Here is a 23,228-nt window from a genome sequence, read left to right as displayed (position 1 = left end):
ATACAAGCTGGCAACAGCAATGGGGAGCATGCTGTGGGGAGAGAAGAAGCCTCAGAGTCTGGGGAGACGGCTCAGCAGTGGAAGTGCTCCCTGGCATCCATGTCAATGCCAGGGCAGGTGTGGCAGCCCACCTGTAATCCCAGCACTCAGAAGGCAGAGACAGGCGGTCCTTGGAGGAGGCTGGCTAGCTAAATGAGCTGAATTAGCAGTTTCTGGTTCAAGTGAGAGACCCTGCCTCAATATATAAGTGAACAGAGGAGGGTATTTGATGTCAAAAATGGGCCTCTCTCTATAGGACACACAGTGCATGTATACACACACACACACACACACACACACACACACACACACACATACACACACACACACACCATTCAGACCCCCCCACATACATACACACCATTCACATACATACATACCATACACACACACACACACACACACACACCATTCAGACCCCCCCACATACATACACACCATTCACATACACACATACCACACACACACACACACACACACACACACACACACACACCATTTACCCCCCCATATACATATATACATACATGCACACCATTCACACACACACACACACACACACACACACACCATTTACCCCCCCCATATACATATATACATACATACACACCATTCCCACATACACACATAGACAAGATAAAGAAGAAAAAGGAGGCTCCACACTCAGCTGAATGGAGAGGACAGTGGAGGATGGAAGCAGATGGGGAAAGCAGGACTACACTCTGCTCTCCCTTAGCCCACCCTTCTGCTACCGTGTGTGTGCGCGCACGTGTGTGTGTGTGTGTGTGTGTGTGTGTGTGTGTACATATAATATATATATATATATATATATATATATATATATATATATATATATATATATATATTCACCCAGTCTGAGGATGTGTGAAAACATACAGCTGTATTTCATTACAAGTTCCTCTGTCAATGAGGCCAGCTCTTTACTATTTGGTTCTATGTGTACACACTCTCATGCCTACCTTCCTAAACTCATGTGAGCATGCATCTAAGGTTCTTTCAGACGTCTTTAACAACAGCCTGCCCTATGGCGGGTGCACCTTGGAGCAATACACAGGTGGGACAGGAGAGATGGCTCAGGGTTAAGAGCACTGGCTGCTCTTCCAGAGGATCCTGGTTCAAGTCCCAGCACCCACATGGTGGCTCACGACCATCTGTAACTTCAGTTTCAGGGGATCTGACTCCCTCTTCTAGTCTCTGAGGGCACTGCATGCACATTCACATTTGTGTGGGCAGAACATGTAAAATTAAAAAAAAAATCTTTTTTTTTTTTTGTTTGTTTGTTTGTTGATTTTTTTTTAATTATTATTATTATTATTATTTTATAACACCATTCAGTTCAACATAATAGCCACAGAATCCCCTGTTCTCCCCCTCTCGCCCACCCCTCCCCCCGGCCCACCCCCCATTCCCACCTCCTCCAGATCAAGGTCTCCCCCGAGGACCGGGGTTGACCTGGTAGACTCAGTCCAGGTAGGTCCATTCCCCCCTCCCAGACCGAGCCAAGTGTCCCTGCATAAGTCCCAGGATTCAAACAGTCAACTCATGCAACGAGCCCAGGACCTGGCACCAATGCACAGCTGCCTCCCAAACAGATCAAGCCAAATGACTGTCTCACCCGTTCAGGTGGCCTGATCCAGTTGGGGGCCCTTCAGCCTTTGGTTCATAGATCCTGTGCTTCCATTCATTTGGTTATTTGTCATGGTAAATGAAGACCACATGAGAAGGTGAGAAGGGGAGGAAGCAGAGAGCTAGGGAGGCCCACGAAGATCCACAAAGATACCCCCTCAAAAGACTGCTGGCAATGGTCGCGAGACGGCAGGAACTGACCTACTCTGGTGATGGGATGGCCAGACACCCAAATAGTGGTGCCATAAACCCCATCCAAGGACTGAGGAATCTGAAGGCAGACATCCACGGCTGGTCCCCTGGTGGAGCACTGGGAGTCTAATTAGTGAGTAAGAAGAGGATTTATATGAGCGAGAATTGTTGAAGCCAAGGTTGGATAAAGCACCGGGACAAATAACCAAATGTTTGTTGATTTTTTGAGTCAGGGTTTCTCTGTGTAGCTTTGCGCCTTTCCTGGAACTCTATTTGTAGACCAGGCTGGCCTTGAACTCACAGAGATCTGCCTGGCTCTGCCTCCCGAGTGCTGGAATTAAAGGCATGTGCCACCACGGCCTGGCAAATTAATTTTTATTTACACACATGAAATAAAAATAAATCTTCAAAAATCAGGGAACATAAATGCTCAAACAAACACAAGAAGCGCTTGTCACCAATATCAGGAGATGAATTGTATTTGCTAAGCATTGTTTATGAAGAGAATAAAAAAATTGACCTTTTAAAATCTTTAGTTAGTGACAGTCTATTTTAATGAAAGTTAAATATCTGACTTCCAAATTAATACTGCTCCCGAAAGGGGAAATATGCAGATGGGTTTATGGCCACCACACTATGGTGGATTAAAGTGGCCGGTGGACACAGGGTCACACATTTGGATTCCATCTAAAGAGAAATTCAGTTGCGTTACCGCCTTGCAGCCCCATTTGGTCTGGAGCACGAGTCTGCACCTGTCTGGCAGGATGGAGAGGTGACAGTCACAGGTGGAAAATGATGTGACTAAGAAGGACACAGGACTGTAAGGGAAAAGCCATCGGAATAACTACATCCATGGAGACGGCATTCATCTTCCTCGCTCACTCCCGTCTGCATCCCGGGAAGATGCTCTGACACCGAACGCCCACCGCTGCCAGCCTCCCAGTGTGTAAACAATAGAGACTCTTACGTCCCAGGCGACCCCACGCACGCTGCCTGCGCTGATGAATGCTTTCAAAGATCAGCTGCACACAGGCGAGGGAGGCAGGTTCTGGCTGGCGGAGATAATTGGCAAGGGCCCTGCTGCGCACAGACTCCAGATCTCTTTATTTACCAGCTCATGAATCATGTATGGCTGGTGCAGAAAGTGTATACACACCCAGGTGATATGATCATCCTAACAAACAGGCAGCGAGCGGGCTACCCGAACGACAGCAGATAATTAAAATATTTGTTCCTAAGTCAGTATTTCCCAGTCAACACTACAGAAGGGTTTTGTTGCTGTCTGATTTTGAAGCCTTGTTATCGGTGACATCAAACCCAGGATTTAGTCCCATCCCCACCCCCTACCCAACCCCTTCTGCCTGGGCCCCACGGCGTTTAGTTTTGCTTCAATCCAATTTTCTGTCCAGGGAACTTGAAAGCGATTCTGTTTTGCAGGCAGAGACTGAACGGCACTGCTCAATGAGGGCCGTGGAGGTGGGTAGACTGGTTTACACACTCATGGGTGACGAAGAAGCTACACCGAGCTGACTTGTTCTCGGGGCATGTAGTCACTTGTGGCAGAAATTGTGTGTGAGTCTTGGGCACATGACAGGCATTTGAGGAAGAGAAAGCTTCCCAATAATTGAAACAATAATAATCTTTTTTTTTTTTAAAAGGTGCCTTGGCAGACTTCTGGATTTCAACCCCTTCCTCCAGGTGTCTGATTTACAAAAGCTTCCAGACCTATGAGTCACCACAGCATCATCATGTTACCCTGGTGGACATTTGAAAACTTAAATTTAATTCATTGTTTACTGAGAAAGGGTCTTATGTAGCCCAGGCTGGCCTTGAACTCACTATGTAGCTGAGGATGACTTTGGAATGTTGACCTTCCTGCCTCTACCTCCCACATGCTAGGATTTCAGGTGCACACCATCTGTCAGCCCCCAGGGACATGTTTAGGGGTTATACAGAGTTCTGAGTGTGATGGCAGGAACTTAGGTTTTAGTTTTGTGAAAAGAGGCAAACCTACAAGAAAATGGTTTAATGCACACACACTGATTTGTTCTCTAAAGAGCTGGGTCTGGAATCGAGACCAGGGCCTCTGGCCTCTTCAGTAGGCTTTTCCTGACTCTCTTCTCAAAGGTCCTGGTACCATCCTGACTGTTGGACAGTAATAGCTTGTATCTGGCCTGCCATGTTGTGGTTCTAGTTCAGTGGTGGTTTTCAATCAAAACAATTTCATCTAAATTTGATTCCCAATGGTATATTTATGTCTTGTGTCATCAGTTAATATCGGAACTTAGCAATCTAGTATATCATCATTATCATCCTCCACCTTCTCCTCTTCATCATCATTATCCACATCATCACCATCATCTTCATCAAGATAGAATCTCCCTGTAGCCCAGACTGGTCTTAAATTTATAGCCTCCCAAGTAATAGGATTACAAGTGAGAGCCCACAAAGCCTACTTCAACTTATCAACTTGGTACTCCACATGGAAAACTGTGCAGGAACTCCATAGTACATCACCAATTGACAGTGTCTGGTTAAATGAATGAACAGCTGATGCACTGGTGGTGTGTATTCCTCAGGAAATGATGCTCATGGCCAAGTCACCTTAGTGACTATGGTGAGACTCTTCACAACTTTTTGTCACATGCCTAGATGCCATGCAAGATCCTGTCTGCCTTTGGTAACGACAGTGCTGTGGCAGGCTGCACAGGGAACCTTGTCAATCATTAAGCATGCTCAAGGGGAGGGGCTGTGCATTCCCCTGAGCCTGGGGCAGGATGACGGGTTCAGTGGAATTCTAAAACCTCCTAGTGGGAATGTGAGTTCATCTTCCTGAGAGGACAGTGCTCATTTGGATGAACCAGTTATGACAGGTGAGACACTCAGACCACACATCCAGTGTGGGTGACCCCTGAGTTCTTTACTCTCACATCTGATCGGTCCTTGACTCAGGACAGATGGCTTCAGCAAGTGGGAGAATGCAGGCCCCTGGAGGCTGGTCATGTCTTACGCCTCTCAATGACCCCCATGGGCATCATTTCTAAGTTTTCTGTCCACCTTCCTCCTCATGTTCGCTGTGCTTTTCTGCTGGATAAACCCAGGTCCTCACCCCACAGTGTGTCACTGGGACCCTGTCTGGGCTACCTGCTGAGTGTCTCAACGGCGGTGGCAGGAACACATTTGGTTGCAGGGAAGGTGATATCCTGGCCCCCGAATCCCTTGCATTTGACAGGAGTGACTTAAGATCCTAAACCATACGCTTTTTCTCCCTGCCTCAAAGGGAATAGGACAAGCAGACAATGGGGCTGGGGGTGTAGCTGGCAGAGTGTTTTCCCAGCACTCACGGGTTCCATTCCCAGCGCCACGTAAATGGAACCTGGTGATATATGGCTGTGATCCCCACACTCTGGAGATGGAGGCAGCAGAGTCAGGACCTTAAGGCCATCCCCAAGGCCAGCCTGAGATACACAATATGCAGTCTCTGAAAAACTAAATCCCAAAGAGTAAGTCACATGACCCAGGCATGTCCCTTTCAACATTCTGACATGACACTGACAACCACGACGTCCACGTCCACAAACCACACACTAGGTGCAAAAAGTCATTGAACACCAAGTTCGTAATGTTTTGAGTGAGTTTCTGATTTTGGGTGGAGCTGCCTTCCCTTGGTTGCATGCAGCCCATGGCTGCAGGTGGACCACGCTTGGAACAAAGGCAGTGACTAACGCTCGCTCTCTTTCTCCCTCGTGCTGCGTTCCATACATCTTCTCTCTTTTGCCTGCTGAAAGTCTCCCATCTCCATGGTCACAGCCTCTCACCTGCTGTCTCTCTCATGCCCCAGGACTTCCATAGTTGCAACCATGGCTCCCTCCTGATTAGGACTCCGGTTGTTTCCATAGCTCACAGATAGTGTCTACACCTAAGTGTGAGACATGAGACCTTCTCACCCCTGATCTGGGGCCATGGCCCCAGCCACATGGCTCTCTCTTCCAGTCAGGGTTGTATGTTTTACATCTTTGCACCCTCTTTTCCCACCCAGAAGTCCCTTCTTCCTTCTCCTCCACAGTGTCCTCAATATTTGCTCCAAACTCCTCTGTAAGATTCTGACTGTGCATCCTTTTCTTGTGGCCATAGAAATAACGATAATAATGACATGTACTGACCCTGTTATGCCATGTGCTCGTGTGTGTTCTGTGTGCCACTCACTGTTCTGATCTTTTGCATGTAGCAGCTCATTTACTCTTTAAAGGGATCCCTCAAAGCAGAATTACATTTATTTCATATTCATATTCTGTGAATAAATGGAGGTGCAGAATTGTAGGGGCCATGGCGGCTTTTACGCCCAAGCAGCTCGGACACTGCCTGCTGCCAGTACAGCTCTTCGATTCCGTACTTCATTGCAGAGAAACAGGAGACCTCAGTATTCACCCTCAGCTGCACTTCCTAGCTCAGTAAGCTTACATGCATGCAAACATCCATCCATCCATGCAAACCACATGTGCACATGAAACAAACAAACAAACAAAGAAATGGAAACCTCACCAAGACTGGGGAGAAAAGAGGAAGAAATGAGTTATCACTGTTTTTATAAATGTAGGTAGAGTAAGGTTATGCAAGTGTATATATATGCAACAGTGTGAGTGTGCAGGTTTGCACTTGTGTGTCTGGATGTGTGTGACTGCACATGTGTGCACATTGTACACTGGTGTTGGTATACCCCTTGCTCCTTAAGTTTATCCTTCAGTTTTTTTTTGTACAATTAAAATCTCCCCCTCCCAACTTCCTCCCCATTTTGATCGCATCAGTGAGAGATTAGGAATGATTTAAACAAAACCAACAGTGTGTAACACAAGTAGAGTATTTTACAGCACACACGTGAGTGCTCCATAGAGAGGAAGCGGCAGAGTGGTCTGAACACACAGTGACAACTGTGATTAGTTTCCTCTTGCTTTAATAACCATGTTGCTAAAGTGTGACAGAACAGATGTTCTCTTGGAAACACCAGCTCCTCCACAGCACACTACAGTTGTCTGGAGGTTCAGCTCCCCGTGAGGGCTGAGGGTGGGTGGGACAGGCCTGTGTGGATCAGGAGTCAGCCAAAGGCAGCATCGTCCCCACCAGGGGCTCCTCTCTATGCAAGGAAAACCAAAGAAGAGGCACCAGGCCAGAGGTGGCTCTGGGAGTGGCACCAAGAAATTGGCACATTTTGTGGGTCAGCAAAGGGCTAAAGGTTCAGGAGCCTCAAGAGAAGCCTTCTAGGAGGTCACTGTGTGCCTGAGGTTATCATTACATTGCCCTCTGTTGGGATGCCAACACCTTCACAGTTGTGGAAACCGTGCCCACCTCCAGCTGCACTGATAGGCACATGGGATGGCGGGTACAAAGGCATTTCCAGCTGTAAGATGGACCACTGACTTCAGAGAGATCATAAGAGCAGTTCTGGTATCAGAATTGTTAAACCGGACAGCCAGTGTCTAAGCAAGAAGACAGCTCTTGGTTCCTTCCCCACAGGCCATAGTCATAAGTTCCCTGGCAGCACTTAACTTTCAGGGATTGGTGAGGCAGAGAGGTGGGTGCTGATTCTGAGGGCTGGAGACAGGTCTCAGGGTCAGCCTCTTCAGCAGAGCCAGGGACGTGTTTTTAGAGATGTTGCTGCCTTAAAGGAAGTCCTTTCAGCAAACTTCAAGTCAGAGTGGAATTTCAGATGGCTAGGGAGAGCCTAGAGGGAGTGTGCACACGGCCTGGAAGTCTGGAGTCCAAGGTCACAGCATCTGCAGGACTGTACTCCAAGTGGCCCGTGGGAATCCTGGTGGTGGTGGCCAACACTCTGCCTTGCATACAGTTCCCTCCTAACCCTTTGCTGTCATAGCACATCTCTGCTCATGGCATGGCATGTCTGAGAGAGAGAGAGAAAGAGAGAGAGAGACAGAGACAGAGACAGAGACAGAGAGACAGAGAGACAAAGACAGAGACAGAGACAGAGACAGACAGAGACAGAGGGCAGGCAAGGGTCTGCCTGGCCAGGCTAACATTTCCCCATCTTATTTTTTCTGTTTTGAAACCATGCTGGTGATCTAACAGAGACCTGCGCATCTGAATATCCCCATGGTCCTTGGCATGAAGGCGTGTCATGCATCCTGCCCTGCCTAGTAGAGTCCATCTTAGACCAGGTTTTCCACATCCAGTTCCACTGACCATGGAGACTGCCCATCCACACAGAAAATAAGAATTCTGTGTCCACACAAATCTTTGTTTGTCAGAAACTTTGGTCTGAGGGCTGAAGAGATGGTTCAGTGGTTAAGAGCACTTGCTGTTCATCCAGAGCACCTGGGTTCAACTCCCTGCACCCACACGATGGCTATAAATGGCTTCCCTCACTGTGGGCAACATGTGTGAGTGACCAAAGGGCTGCCTCTGGGATACTGAGTCAGGTGTGGCGACAGAGACAACAGCATCATTAGTACAGCAGCATCAGCAACACCAGCATCCTTCTCATGAACACACCATCAAAACCATCAGGGACACGATGGCAGCGGCCATGTCACGGTCACTGCCATCACAACCGCCACCACCGGCAGTACCAACAACAGACTCTGCTCTGACTCTCAGATCATAAACAATTTGACCACAGGACCAACAAGATGGCTTAGCAGGCGAAGGTACCCGCTGCCAATCTTAAGACAAGTCCATTCCCCAGAAGTCAAACGGTAGAAGCAAAGGACCATTCCTGCAAGTTATCCTGCATCCTGCCACACCCCACACCTCCAACACAAAATAAACATGTCAAAATGGAATTTAAAAATTAAAAGCTAAACTTGGCTGCAACCCTACAAAGTCGGTGGCATGAAACTGCGGGTCTCCGGCTGGCCAGCACTTCCTGGCTTGCATACGCCTCCCTCTCATCCCTTCGCTGTCACATGGCATCCCTGCCCACGCCACCTTCCTCCTGCTGCCTCTCTCCCTCCTGTCTTGCCTGCCACTGACCAGTCCCTTCTCAGATGCTCACAGCATCGTCTCAGCTTTGTTTCTTGGTGCTGTGATAAAAATACCCTGGCAAGCAGGCACCAGGCCGAGCTCCAGGAGTCCAATCGATGAGAGAGAGAGGAGGGATTCTATGAGAAAGGGACATTGAGGTCATGATGGGAAAACGTACAGAGACAACTAGCCAAACTAGTGGAAATGCATGAACTGTGGACCAATAGCTGAGGAGCCCCCATGGTACTGGACTAGGCCCTCTGGATAGGCGAGACAGTTATTTAGCTTGAACTATTTAGGGGGGCCCCCAGGCAGTGGCTCATCCCTGGTGCATGAGCCAGCTTTTTGGAGCCTAGAGCCTATGGTGGGACACTTTGCACAGCCTGGGTGCGGGGAGGAGGGGCTTGGACCTGCCTTAACTGAATGTTTCAGGCTCTGCTGACTCCCCATGGGAGACCTTGCCTTGGAGGAGGTGGGAATGGGGATGGGTTGGGAGGGAAGGCTGGGGGGGGGAGGGAGGAGAGGGGAATCTGGGGTTGGTATGTAAAATGAAGAGAAAATCTCTTAATAATAATAATACCCTGGCAAGAGCACCTTAAAGAAGAAAGGGATTATTTGAGTGACAGTTCCAGAGTCCTGTCCCTCATTACAGGGAAGTCAAGGCAGCAGGATCGTAAGGCACCTGGTCACATGCATGGTTGAGAGTAGAGAGAAAAATTGCATGCATGCTTGTACCTAGCTCATGTGTTCTCCTTTTTATTCAGTCCAGGGTCTAGCCCATGAAATGGCACTGCCCACATTCAGGGTGGTCTTCCTACCACAATTAACCCAGTTAAGAAAACCCCTCACAGATGTGCTCACAGTTAAACCTGGTCTAGACAATCCCCCACGGAGACTCTTCTTCAACATGATTCTACTTTACGTAAAGTTGACAGTTAAAACCAGGGCTTGCAGATTTTCCTCAGACTGTGCCACACTGTACCTTCTCCCTTCTTCTTCTGAACTGTTCACAGGTCCTCAAAGCCCCACCACGAGGGAGAGAGAACCTGACCTGAGCTGAGTCTCTAGGGACACATTGGTAACCTGCAGCCAGCCATCCTTCTTTAAGGGTCCCCCAATTTTTCCTATCCTAGACTCTGGGCTCCCTGAAGGCAGGGTCTCCCTCTGTGTTTCATCTTCGAGTGTCTAACATTAAATCCGATGTCTGCCAGACAGAGGGTACCCCAGAAGGCCTCGTCTAAGCCAGGGTTCCATTCTCCGTGGCCCCCAGGGAGTCAGATTCAGTACAGGTGGTGATGCTTTACACAGGGAAACCCTTGCAAAGAGGGAACTATGCAAACCCCAGGAGAGGTTTCTGTGAAGACAGATGTGCAGGGCTGCAGTGCCCTCTTGTGTCCAGGCTGTACCCAGGGCTTCCACAAGGAGGTCTGGAAGAGATTTCTGCAAAGATTAGTTTCCACTGTGCACAAGAGACGACTCTTGCTTGGGCTCCCTGCACTCGTGGGCCTGACATGTTCAGGGATGGGAAGACCTGGCTCTCATCCCACTCGCTGGTGCCATGGGACTGACTCATCTGTGAAATGGAGTGTGTGTGTTTTGGCTGCTGGGGAGGAAGAAGGTGAGCACTGGCTTTGTAGAGATGCTTTTCCAAGCCATTCCACACATGTTGATTCAGCCCTAAGTGTATCAGCAGCCTTGAGGCACATGTAGCATCTTGGCTCTGGTAGAGTTTGTGGGATGCAGTAGGAGAGCGCCCTACTGTCGGTCCCCATAGGGGCATCACAGCACCCACAGGACAGAATGCCAGCTTTTTTTGAAGTGTCCTCTCTCATCCCCTCGAGCCCTGCAGAGGCAGTGGTGTCCTGTCACCTCTCATGCCAGCTCTGTGTTCACTGTCCACACACAGAAGCTTCTCACAACAAGCTGGATGTCCGAGGGAGGGGAAGGTCATGACCTGCTTAGGGGAAGTATGGCAGCTGCAGAGGTGCCCCATCCCTCACCCCACTAAGAGGTCCACCAAGCAGGTCCTCACTTTTTCAGGAAGCTGGATTGCACTTGCCTTTGCAAGGTCACATGATCAATTACTTCAAGTGAATTTAATTTGTGTTAATGAAGAGAGAGATGCAGCAGGTCACTGAGAAGAAATGCCAGCATCTTGAGCCAGCTGGCCAAATAGCCATGTTCCTGTTTAACTGGGGGACAAGGGGTCAGCTAACAACCAATGCAACCAGAGGATTGTGAGGTTCTGATTTTGGGGAAGCACAGCAGGGAAACGCAGTGGTCACTCAGTGATTCCTACGTCCTCTGAGGCTTTCTTGTCATTAAGAGGAAAACCTGATTAAAAGGCAACACAATGTTCTGCTCATTCTAAATAGGGAAGAATCCACTGGCTTTGCCCTAAGTTTCATCTTAAGAGACTTGAAAGAAAGAAAGAAAGAAAGAAAGAAAGAAAGAAAGAAAGAAAGAAAGGAAGGAAGGAAGGAAGGAAGGAAGGAAGGAAGGAAGAAAGAAAGAAGAAAGAAAGAAAGAAAGAAAGAAAGAAAGAAAGAAAGAAAGAAAGAAAGAAAGAAAGAAAGAAAGAAAAAGACAGACTTTAGGGCTTTTCTTCAGTGGATCAGCGTCCTTTCAGAATCTCTTTTTGGGGATTTATCTCAGTGGCCATATGCTGAGCTATCATGCACAAGGTTCTAGGTTCAATCCCCAGTACCACAGAAGCCTTTTACTTTTTTTTTATATACAGTCTCATGTAGCCCAGATTAGCCTATAACTTACTATGTAATAGAGAATGACCTTTAACTTCTCAGACTCCTTTTTACCCCAGTGCTGGGATCACAAGCATGAGCTATCATGCCCAGTCTTTTTAAAACTCCTGTCCAGTTCTCAGGGGCCCTGGGTTACCAGCGCATGTGGCTATCTCCATATGGCATATGGGGCCATCCCCAAATGTGGTAGGCTATGTGCTTCCTACAGGCAAGGCTTTCCCTCTACATGCTCACAATATCACCACATAATTACCAAAGTTAACAGGGCACCCCAGAGCAATCACTTTCTATTTGGGTTTGGTTGACTGTCCCTGTAACACTTTCACAGCCACGGCTCACTGAAGAAGCCAGGTCTCACATGGCCACTCAGTATCCCAGCTCAGCACTAACTAGGATCTCATTGTAGCGTTCTATGACCTCATTTTTTTCAACCTTTATGGCCAACAGCAAGAAACTTTGCTCTCATTATTGCTAACATTCTAACTCACTGAATCCACCCCTTGAATGAAAACACTTTCAGCTGTGTGTGGTGGCACATGCCTTTAATCACAGCATTTGGGAGGCAGAGGCAGGTGGATCTCAAACTATATGAGTTTGAGGCCAGCCTGGGCTACATAGTGAGTTCCAGGGCTGCCAGGGCTACGTAGTGGGACTTTATTTCAAAAAGGGATTAGAAGGGGTGGGGTGACATAGGTACAATAGTTTCCATACCCCCATCTCCCCATCATGCTGGCTCCACTCCACAGTCCTCCCTGTGGGATATCATCTCCTCACACCCAGGCCTGACTCCCACCCTAGTGGCACCCAGAGGTGGATGGATATCCTTATCACCGGGATGGACCAGCCATTCCATGCTGGGCTGTTCTGTGAGTGTGCCGACTCTGTCCCTGCCCAGCAAAGGCTTTAGGACTCAGCTAGGAGAATCCAGGGGAAATGAGGGGAAGAAAAAAGAGGGGAGGAAGGGGAGGGATGGAGAGAAAAGGGAAGAAGAGGAGATGAAGGCAAGGGAGGGGAAGATAAAAAGAAGGAAGAGCAGAACTGTAATTTCATCATCCCATGCTGTCTTAGTTAGGGTTTCTATTGCTGTGAAGAGATGTTTGCTGGGACGAAAGCTCTTTGGTCTGGGAGCATTGCCTCCTCGTCCACATCACAAAGGTGGACTTTCTAAGTCATCACTGCCTCAGTGTCTTTTCCTTTTGCTAAGACACAACATCCAGACGACTGCAACTTAAGGGAAAAGGGCTTATTCTGTCTCAAGTGGGATGTTAACAGTGGCGGGAGCTTGAAGGAGCTGGTGTCCCATCACATCCACAGTCAGGAAGAGAGAGCAATGGATGCCTGAGCTGCTGCTCAGCTCCCTCTCTCCATTTGCACAGTCCAGAATCCCAGCCAGGGGATGGTGGCACCCACAGTGGTTGGGTTTTTCCCATATCAATTAATGTAACCAAGATAGTCCCCCATGAACAGTCTCTCAGACATGCCTGAAGGCCCATATCCCAGGTGACCCTAGATTTTGTCAGGTCAGCCACTAAGAGTAACCAGCACAACCACAGGGGAAGATGAACTTGGCATTGTCTTGGGTGCCTGGCAGTGGTCAAGTCTGCAAAACACACAGTTCAGTGAAATTTACCTGATAAATTTGAACTCATAGATGGACAGGTTTTGGACAATACTCAGGATCTATTTTTAGGATCTCTGGGTGCATTTAGCTTTTCATGATTAAAACAAACATTGGAGCTTGAGACCAGAGGCATTGATGCCTGGAGGAAGAACCTGTGTGGATCTTGAGATGGCCCCTCCAGTGCCCTAGACAGGCAGCTGTTGAAGAGGTCATCACAGGTTCCTGCATGGCAAGGATTCTGGGCCATCCAAAGAAGTCCAGAAAGGACCCTCCAAAGAATTCCTGTCACTGGCATCTGCTTCTGGCTTCTGGTGATGAGCCCTGGTACATCAGGTAACAGGAGCCTAGCAGATCGGCACTCACCACATGCATGTCACTTACTATATAGCAACACATAGTGATGGCACAGTTCTCAGTGCCTCATCATGTTGAGTGGAAAGTAATTCAACAAAACTGGATCCACAAGCCAGGATCAGCAACAGTGTCCAAGCATGCCCAGAGGCCTACAGACACTTGGATGCCTCACTCAGAACAAGGTCAATGATTATACATCTTGTAAGTGTGCTTTCATGAATAATAATAATAATTAATGTTTTATCATCTTTAAGATGATCATTTTATCATCTTACATCATGAGGGGCAGATTTTATAGTACTCCCCCCTTCTCAGTGGCAATGAATTGGCTTTGTTTCTAGGAAGTTCTAGGGTACAATTGTGATTTTGAAGATTTTATATTTATTTTTAATTATGTGTGTCTATGTGTAGGTGTGTATGTGTACTTGAGTGCAATTCCCTTGGAAGCCAGAAGAAGGCGTCAGATCCCAAGGATCTGCAGTTACAGGTGATTGCGAGCCACTCAACATGAGTGCTGGGAACTGAATTTGGGTCTTCTGGCAAGAGTAGTACATGCTCTTATCCAGTAGGCCATCGTCCCAGCCCCCTACAACTATGACATTGAACTAGGACTATACTGTTTCCTGTCACCCAGAAATCCACTGACAGAGTGTTCTAGTGCACAGGGTGTGGCTCTAAATGCTGGATTAAAGCCATAGATGCAATGAGACCTTACACACGCCAAGGCTATTCATGAATGGAGAAGATGGGTGTTCAAAAACACTAACAGAAGTATCTAGGTCGGGAGGGACATGCTGGGAGGAAAGTGAATCAGGATGAAGGGTAGAGAGAGCGAGGTGTGCCTCAAGGGGTGCCAAGTGGGTGTCTATCAGCAGAGATGAAGACGTGCATGTCTCCTGTGTCTACAAGGGACTGACACGGTGTTGGGTACACCAATGGAATCCTGTCATGTTCTGGAATCAAGTCAACAAATATTCCACTTTTATTTCACCATTCCATGATGAGGCACTGATTGAACATTGATGTACGCTCAAAAAAGAGAAGCATTAGACTCTTCCCTCTCCCCCAGAGGTGATGGCATTAGGGGAAGAGTCTTTGGGGAAGTGATCAGGTCGTGAGTCAACTCTCACCAAATACTCATTCTGCTTTGATATTGGACATTCGGCCTCCACAGCTTGAGAACACTTTCAGTGGTCAGAAGCCGCCTGGTTTACAGTATTTTGTTATGGCAACCTGAATATATACAGTCTACTGAAAGGCTGCTGGGTAGAGGCCTGTGAGACAGGTCCTGCCTCTGGGGGCAGAAAATGCTTCCAGAGCCCCAAGGAAGGAGATAGACACCGTGGTTGAGAAGATTCAAGAGTTATGTCTCAGAGGTTTTATGTGACAGTGAGGGTGACAAAGGGTTACAGGCATTACCATGTCTCCAGGCACTTCGTCCGGCAATGACTGGGGACAGAAGCACTGTTGTAGTTTGGCTTGAATTTCATGAATGCTGAAGCTGGTTAATAAAAGGCTATGGTTTTTACCACCAAGCCCTAATTGATAAGTCAGACATTTTCTATCCACCAAAAATTTATTATGTATTTATGAGTGTTTTGCCTGTACATATGTATGCGCACCATGTGCAAGCCTCATGCCTGTGGAGTTTAGAAGAGGTCATCAGATGCCCTGGAACTGGAGTTATGGATGATTGTGAGCCTTGATGTGGGTGCTAGTGACCAAATCCAGGTCCTTGTTGAGGACCACAACAAGCGACTTTTTAAACTTCTGAATGATCTCTCTCTCTCTCTCTCTCTCTCTCTCTCTCTCTCTCTCTCTCTCTCTCTCTCTCTCTGTTTTTGTGATACAGGGTTGTCCCCTCCAAGTACCAAGCAGAGCCCAGGCCTGCTTATCTTCCAAGATCAGTGAGATGGGTCTAGGTTGGCCTCAGATTCTTCACACACCTGAAGTTGCCCTGGAGCTCCTGATCTAAGTGCTGGGATCCCAGGCAGCACCACCATGCCCAGCTCCACTGTTCTCCTAGCCATGCCCAGTAGGCCTTCTCTCTCTCTCTCTCTCTCTCTCTCTCTCTCTCTCTCTCTCTCTCTCTCTCTCTCTCTCTCTCTTTCTGTGCCTGGGCATTTCCCTATCAACTCTTGGCTCATTCTCTGCCTTGTCTTCTAGTCTCTACAAACACTTTACATTTCTCGAGTCTTGTGCCTCAGCTCTCCTTTTCTTGGAATTTTCAACTTTGTTGAGCCTTTGGAAACCCATAAGTTGCCTTCTCTATGGTCCCCTTTGGTGATGCTCTGGTTCTTATTCTTCCCAAAGGAGAAGACTTTATGGGGCGAAGGAAGGTCTCATACAGACATCTTCCAGTGTAGTGAAATCTGTGATTCTTAGCACTCGGGAGGCTGAGGCAGGAGGATCATGAGTTTGAGATTGCCCTGGGCTACAGTGCAGGCCTTTACTGATGTGCATTTAGCAACATCCAGCAATACTCAGGGTTTCCCCAGGAAACTGGTAAGCAATCACTGTCTAGTCAGTCTGTTCACTGCTGCTTTTGAACTTCAAACAGTCACTTCAGTAAAGCTGTTAGGCCCCAGCAGCTGGTTACTTCCTTTCCAATGCTTGCTTTCTGGTCTGCAAGGTGGCACCTTCTGGATCTGGGGGTGGCTGCAGTCAGCCTTCCTGCAGGTGGTGGGGAAGGACTTCAACTCCTCTCCCCAGGGCACCCTTCCCTCATGCTAATGAGGCCTTGCACCCCACTTCTCATAAGCATTGCTGGTCCTTGGCACTCTCATGTCCGGGTGTTTGTGTCCTCACGCTGGTTCCTGCAGATGCTGGCGTCAGCGCCCTGGGGTGGAGGTGATGAGGTGGCCTGTCACTCAGAGGTGAGGTAGCCTGGACACAGCTCCCTTCTGCTTGGGCTCACTGTCCACTCTAAAGGCTCCACGGCCAGGTCTCCTGATGTGAGTGAGCACTGTGGGAGGTGGGGGCTTGGAAACACTCCTAGCCCCACGGCTCACGGTCAGCTCTAGCTCCTGGCCTTGGCCACCTCTACCCTGTCTGGTGTTTCAGAATTCAAATTCTGAAAGTCAACTACGCTGTTCCCTCACAGCCACCCTTCTCACCAAGGGTGCCAGGTATACCTGGCAGTGGCTTTCTCGTTTTGTGTTACTCACTCATATTCACCATCAAAATCCACTCGTGATTTGTGTCCCCCCTCCCCAGTGGTTCAGTGATACTGTTTACCTTCCATTTCTATATTCCTTCTGTAAATATCCAGAAAGTGGAAACATTGCTCTGGGGAAGCCATCTTGCATAGAAATACATAATGTGAAGCACACGGTAGTCATTCCAACCAGAAGCAAAGTTGGCAGAGATCCCACAGGCAAAGTGATTGGCAGTAAGAAAGCCTTTCTTACCACACCAAGCATTCCAGAAAGGAGAGGAATGGACATATGTTAAAGGTGCTCCTGCCAGACAGAATGCCACTGCTTTAAATGGACGTTTCAGGTGACACATTCAGAACACACCCTCTCATCTTGCAGGGAGGAGGTAGGTATACAGTCACCAAGGGCCAGTCCATCACACTGGTCCAGTAACGGGGAGGGTGCCAGCGGGATGCTGAATAGGTTTCTTTACCACGGGAAACATCTGCTTTATGGTCACGGAGGAGTATAATGGTCTTGTTGGGTGTGTCACTGGGGGCTGGGCTTCCATTATGGATGAGGGAGATAATCTGAACTATTCACAGAACTTCCACTGAGGACACAGCCTGCCTCAGGATTCCCCTCCCTACTCTTGGTATACGCAGGCTCAAAGGGAATTGTTCCAAATGTTTGAGAGAGTGAGCAGATGTTCTCACAAACCCACTATCAATGCTCCAAGGAGCCTCAAGCCTGGTTTTACACATCCACTTGGACAAATTCGAAATTAAAAAGGGCAGCCAAGGTTAATGCCTCAGAAACTCAGTGTGGGAGCCATCCAGAGGACGAAGTAGCTTACAGAACCAAATCATTCATGTTGATCAAGTGATTTCTTTCTTTTTTTTTTTTTTTTTGGTTTTTCGAGACAGGGTTTCTCTGTGTAGCTTTGTGCCTTTCCTGGAGCTCACTTGGTAGCCCAGGCTGGCCTCGAACTCACAGAGATCCGCCTGGCTCTGCCTCCCGAGTGCTGGGATTAAAGGCGTGCGCCACCAACGCCCGGCGATCAAGTGATTTCTTAACAAAGCTTCAGTGTGTGTGTATGTGTGTGGGTACATGCATGTCACAGCATGTATGTGGAAGTTGGAGGAAGGCTGGAGTTGGTTCTCTCTTTCTACCAATCATATATCTGCATTCCAGGGACAGAACTCAGTTCTCAGGCTTGATGGCAAGGGCCTTTGCCTAGGGAGCCATTTTTGCCATCCCAACCATTTGTTTTTAATCCTGCTTCTGGGAGCTGATCGCCTTCTACATGTCTGAAGATAATGGTACACCTTTATCAGTGAAGATGCAGGTTCCCTATTATTTTCCCAGCTCCGGGGCTACTCGTGAGTTATTAGCAAATGCTCGGGTATTCCTGCTTACATTGCTGATTTAGCACAGAGCAGGATGCTGGCTGCCGTGGCAAAACGCCTGAGAAAACCCACCTATAAAGAAGAAAGGTTGATTTTGGGTCATGGTTCCAGATTTCAGTTCACAGCTGCTCAGCTCCCTTGTGTTACAGCCTACAGGGAGCCCGAGCCTCAGGGTAGAAATGTGGCAGATCACAGCTTGTTGCCTCCTCACAGCAGTGGAGGAAGTGAAAGGGAGGTACCAGGGCTCTAGTGTCCCTTTTCAAGGGCATTTCCCCCAATGGCCTAACTTCTTCCTTTAGTCCACACCCCTAAAGGTCCACCTCCCCACAGCTCTACAGGGCGCTAAGCAAGCCTTTAGTATAGGACCTTTGGGACCATTCGATATCCAAAGTGCAGCCACTCTGGAGGAAGCTAGTGATGTCTGCTGCCTGATCCAAAAGCTGAGTGACAGACAGAAACGACCACAGTCAGAAACCCTCAGGGGATGCTTAGGCTCATCATGCCTAGTCCTGTCTGCCTCTTCATGGCATGCTGCTTTCTTATCTCAGGGGACCACGATGCCTTAAGGGTTTCAGTCTGTAAGCATGGCCTGCCTCGCTTCACTCTGCAGTGGGAGTGAGTGGGTGAGGGCACAGCTCTCCGCTGCTATCCCAGATGAACTGGAATGCGAAGCTTATGTTTTAAAGGAAGTATCCATTTGTTCTCAAGGGATGATCACCTCAAATGTGATAGACACATGCCATGTGGCTGCCATCTCCTCCCTCATTATGGTATGTGGCAGACATCACAAATCAATCCCTCATGAGATTTGTTTTCACTGAGCCTATACTTGGCCTAGAATCCCACTCATTTTTCCAGCCCTACAGTCAGCAGCTTCTCTCAGGGGCTGGTCTCCTGATCTCTGTTTTATTATTTTTGCTTACTAACTATTATTATTATTAGAAGAATGTGTGTTGTGCTCATATGTATGGGCATATTGCATAATTGGAAGCCAGAGGTTGATACGGGTGGCCATTCTCAATCACTTTCCACCTTATTTTTGAAACTTGCTCTGTAGACCAGGCTGGCCCCGAACTCAGAGATCCTCCTGCCTCTGCCTCCGGAACACTGGGATTAAGGGCATGCATCACCACCACCACCCAGCCTATTTCTTTTTCTTAATGTAATCTATTTGTACCCTTTGGTCCCTTACTCTATATCTAACACCAAGATCTATTCCCTTATTTGGCCACTTCCTCCTGAGGCTGACCACCAAGGTCCAGCTATCAAAGTATTGAAATCCAGCAACCCAAACCCCCTTTGGCTCACCTAATTAACATGCCCAATTAAAATGAAACACTTCATCCTAACATGTGGTTTCCCCTTTTATGTTTATAAACTGCCATTTGCCTATGGGCCAGATTGTAGCCTGGTTATCATTGACTTAACAGCTAATGTCCACACATAAGTGAATTAATATCATATTTCTCTTTCTGGGTTACCTCACTTGAGATGATTTTTTTTCTAGTTCCACTCATTTGCCTGTGGTAACAGGTTATGGAATCCCATAGGGGACAAACTCATGAGGTGGGCATTGATCCCCCCAAAATGGACCTGAACTTGTTCAGGTCTAGAAAGTGATATCACATATTGTAGTGCCAGGGTCTGGATACCCTTAGTCACCAACAGAGATGGGAAACTGAGTTCCTATTGTAGGCACCTGTCTGAGAAGCACAGGAGTCGGGGGCTTGGCACAGGAAGCTTCAGGGCACTAATGTGTTTTAGAAAGCCTGTACCAGGATCACCTTCATCTTGGAAGAATGTAGGGGGCCTCAGCTTTTTCGGGTTTTAGGTGACATCAGTCAAGAGAGCATGTTTCTGAGCTCTGCAGGAGCCAGTAGGCTCCTAAGACACCATCATACAAAATCACCCCCTCTACCTATGACTGCCAGGACTATCATTTTAGCCAGAGAGGGGCCTGCTCTTCATTTCAGCCCCCTCCTTTAGCACAGGTACCCTCTCTTGAGGGGATCTCAGTAGGTCTAGTTTTCTGAGACTTCTTTGCATAGGACCATATTGATTGCTTATCTTCTAATGGGTTCAATCTTTTCAACAGACAAGAACAACATGCAAAGACATTTTCTGCATCCACTGGTTCAGTGTTCTGGTTGGTGTGATAAAAACTCTTGCACACGGGCCAGTGAGAATGCTCAGCGGAAAAAGGTGCTTGCCATTAGCCTGACAACCCGAGTTCTAGTGCTAGAACTCACGTGGTGGACGGAGAGAATCAGCTCCTAAAAGTTATCCTCTGACTGCAACCTGTGCACCACAACACACATGTGCACATGGGTACACACACACACACACACACACACACACACACACACACATGCACACTCACATGTAAAGACCACTTGTGTGCTTGGGATCAACGAGTTGGGCCCTAAGAACTTGTATTTTGTATTTCTGTGGCTGTTATAACCCCAATCCTCGACACTGGAAAATTGAATCTTGGGATTGCTTTGTCGTTTTTAAAGACAGCACAGGCATAGTTATGTGCTAGGTACCCCAAGTAGCTCACAGCTTATTGTTCTTTTATGGACAATGGGAGGTGAGATGTAGGTCAACACAGAGACCTCCCCGCCCCCATGAGCTTTAGTCTTTGCAAGAAGATGCGGTGAATGCAGTCCTGAGTAGCGTCCCCGATCCTGCAGTCCGCCATGTTCCCATCACATCCATTTTGTCCTGTCTGTGCCCCTGCCCGCAGATCTCAGCATCCACCCGAGACAGGTGTGGGGTGGCAGCCACTCACCTTCACACTTGAGCAGGAAGTAGTCCATGCTGTGGCTGAAGGAGGCACTGAAGTAGGTGCAGTTCTCTACGAGGTCGCAGGACAGGCACTGCCTGTTGAAGTCATCCACTGTGTTGGCACTGGCGGAGCAAAGAGCCGGTGAGAACAGCGCCAGGGAAGGAGTGGTCACAGACATCCAGCCCTGGACTCCCCAGCAGGGACCTCTCCTCTGAGACTACCCCGTCACTCCTGCGGCCAACCCCTTAAGCTCCACTCCCATCAACACTCCCTTGGTACTTAACTCCACTCCCTAGAAGCCTTCCTAACCCATACTTCCTCCAGACTCTGGAGACCTCTCAGTTCTTCCGGTCCTGGATGGCAGCTGTCTGACCATCAGTAAAACTGCAGGCTAGGTGTGACCAAGGTGTGGAGACTGCATTTAGGGATGCCATTGCCCAGCCTGGTCATGGGTACTACTATCACATGGTCATGGTTACCATTCATCATCTGGTGGGGGTCACAGTTACTGTCAGCTGGTGCTGTCATGGGTACCCTCACCTGGTGGTATTGTGGGCACTAATACCTAATGAAGACTCGGGTGCCATCACTTTGAATAATCATGGGTGTCTACAGTGGTCATGGGCATGATCACAGGGAACTTTCTACCCATGTGAGTGACTCTCTGAACAGGTGATTGGCCATCTGGGAACAGTGGAGAGCTCTACATTCCTTGAGTGCCAAGTGCAATAGGAAGGAGCTCTGGGAATGTCAAGGAACTCGTATCGACTGCTTCCAGAGCCCAGTTCTCCTGACAGCAGAAGGCTGGTGATGCTGCTTCTTGCTTGAGGATGAGGGGAGTGAGAGACACCGACTGAAGACGCCACCTGGGACCACCTTGGTCAGGTTTAATCTAGATCAGGAAGTTGCTGTCTGCACATGGCACTGGGAAAGTGCCTCTCTGAGCATAGCTCCCAGCGTGGAGCTTTTCTTCCTGAGAATGAAGATGTCATGGGAGCGAGAGGCTACGGGTTACAGGGGAGGGGCACCCGCTGCCTTCCTGCTTTTTATACACTGGGTAGCCTGGTGTTCATGATGGAGGCCTGTAGTGGTAAACAGTCTGCAGAGAGAAGCAGGTCCGTGATAGCAGGGCCCTTCCCACTCATGGCAGCCCTATACTCAGCATGGAGTCCACTGGCTGGAGGGGAGACCTCTGTGTGCTGGGGGCTTCTCCAGCTTCTCTGGTCCACACTGCCCAAGCCCCCTTCCGGTGGCCACTGTATACTCAGGGAGCAGCCAGCTGCAGCTAGTTAGAAGTGTCTGGAAACACATTTCCGTTCCTCCTTTCCTCTGAATTTGTAGGAGCCAAGTTTACCTCAGAACAAAGCCCTCTCACGTGACACCAGTAAGGGGAGTTAACAGGATGAACTGCTGAGAGGGTGGTCTTAGATCTGATCCCTTTCTGGGTTCCTAGCATGTCCACTCATTTCATACATTATTTGAGGTCATGGAACTTGGGCCATGACCTCACACAGCCAGCCAGCATGCAGCTTGAAGGGACCTGGCAAAGCCAGCCTCCTCTCCACTCAGTCACTGGTCCACTCCCAAACCAGACGCAGCTGTCCCCAAAACACACAGATGAGGGCGGTCTGCCAAGGTAACACTTGAATATAGGAGCAAGACAGGCGGAGTTCTTCAAGAGGAGAAAAGAAGTGTGTGTGTGTGTGTGTGTGTGTGTGTGTGTGTGTGTGTGTGTGTGTGTACCAATTTGGCCAAAGTAGGAACAAGACTTGAGGCCTTGGGTCTGGTGGCTTCTGCACTTTTTACTCTCCACGGCTTTCTAGGTACTCAGCTGCCCTTGCTGCCTCCCATCTGCCGCGGAGCTGTGATCCTGTGAGGCCAGGAGGCCCCCGCTGGCCTGGGACTCAGTTACCTGTAAAGTTGTCGTCTCCGTGGCAGGTCCTCCGTGCTCAGGAAGTAGCTGTGGAGATGGGGAAGGCATACATGGTTAGCTCGCCCCAGGGCACATTTGCAGGCCACCAGCCCCACCCTAGCATCTTCACAGTGCCTCTCAGGGACCGTGACCTATAGAACGAGCAATGCTCATGTGAGGTTTGGCCACACTCATGACCACAGCAGGGGAAGGCCAGGTGCTATAGGCAGAGGGACACATTGTCAGCATCAGGTATCTCCTGCGCCCATCCTGGCCCCAGAGCTCTTGGTCCTGATGCAGCAGTGAGGGCAGTGGCAGTATACACCTAGATGTGAACATGGGGGTCTGCCTACAGATTAGTAACCTCCTGATGGACAAGGACTAGAGGAGAC

General features: G+C 48.6%; 1 protein-coding gene across 4 annotated transcripts in view; it reads right to left on the bottom strand.

Moving 5' to 3' along the window:
- Positions 1-23,228, bottom strand: part of Dpp6 (dipeptidyl peptidase like 6) — a 790,869-nt gene that overhangs the window by 38,890 nt on the left and 728,751 nt on the right. For all 4 annotated transcript variants that reach the window (XM_042273279.2, XM_042273275.2, XM_042273278.2 and 1 more), the window contains exons 15-16: positions 22,837-22,884; positions 20,928-21,046 (exon numbers count right to left, since the gene is read on the bottom strand). In XM_042273279.2, coding sequence (XP_042129213.1) covers positions 20,928-21,046; positions 22,837-22,884 — 167 coding nt within the window. The remainder of the gene's footprint in view (positions 1-20,927; positions 21,047-22,836; positions 22,885-23,228) is intronic.

The sequence above is a fragment of the Peromyscus maniculatus genome, chromosome 3 (genome assembly GCF_049852395.1).
Source record: "Peromyscus maniculatus bairdii isolate BWxNUB_F1_BW_parent chromosome 3, HU_Pman_BW_mat_3.1, whole genome shotgun sequence".
NCBI lineage: Eukaryota > Metazoa > Chordata > Mammalia > Rodentia > Cricetidae > Peromyscus > Peromyscus maniculatus.
Note: the sequence above shows the minus strand (reverse complement) of the source record. Positions and strands in the feature narration are given on the sequence as shown.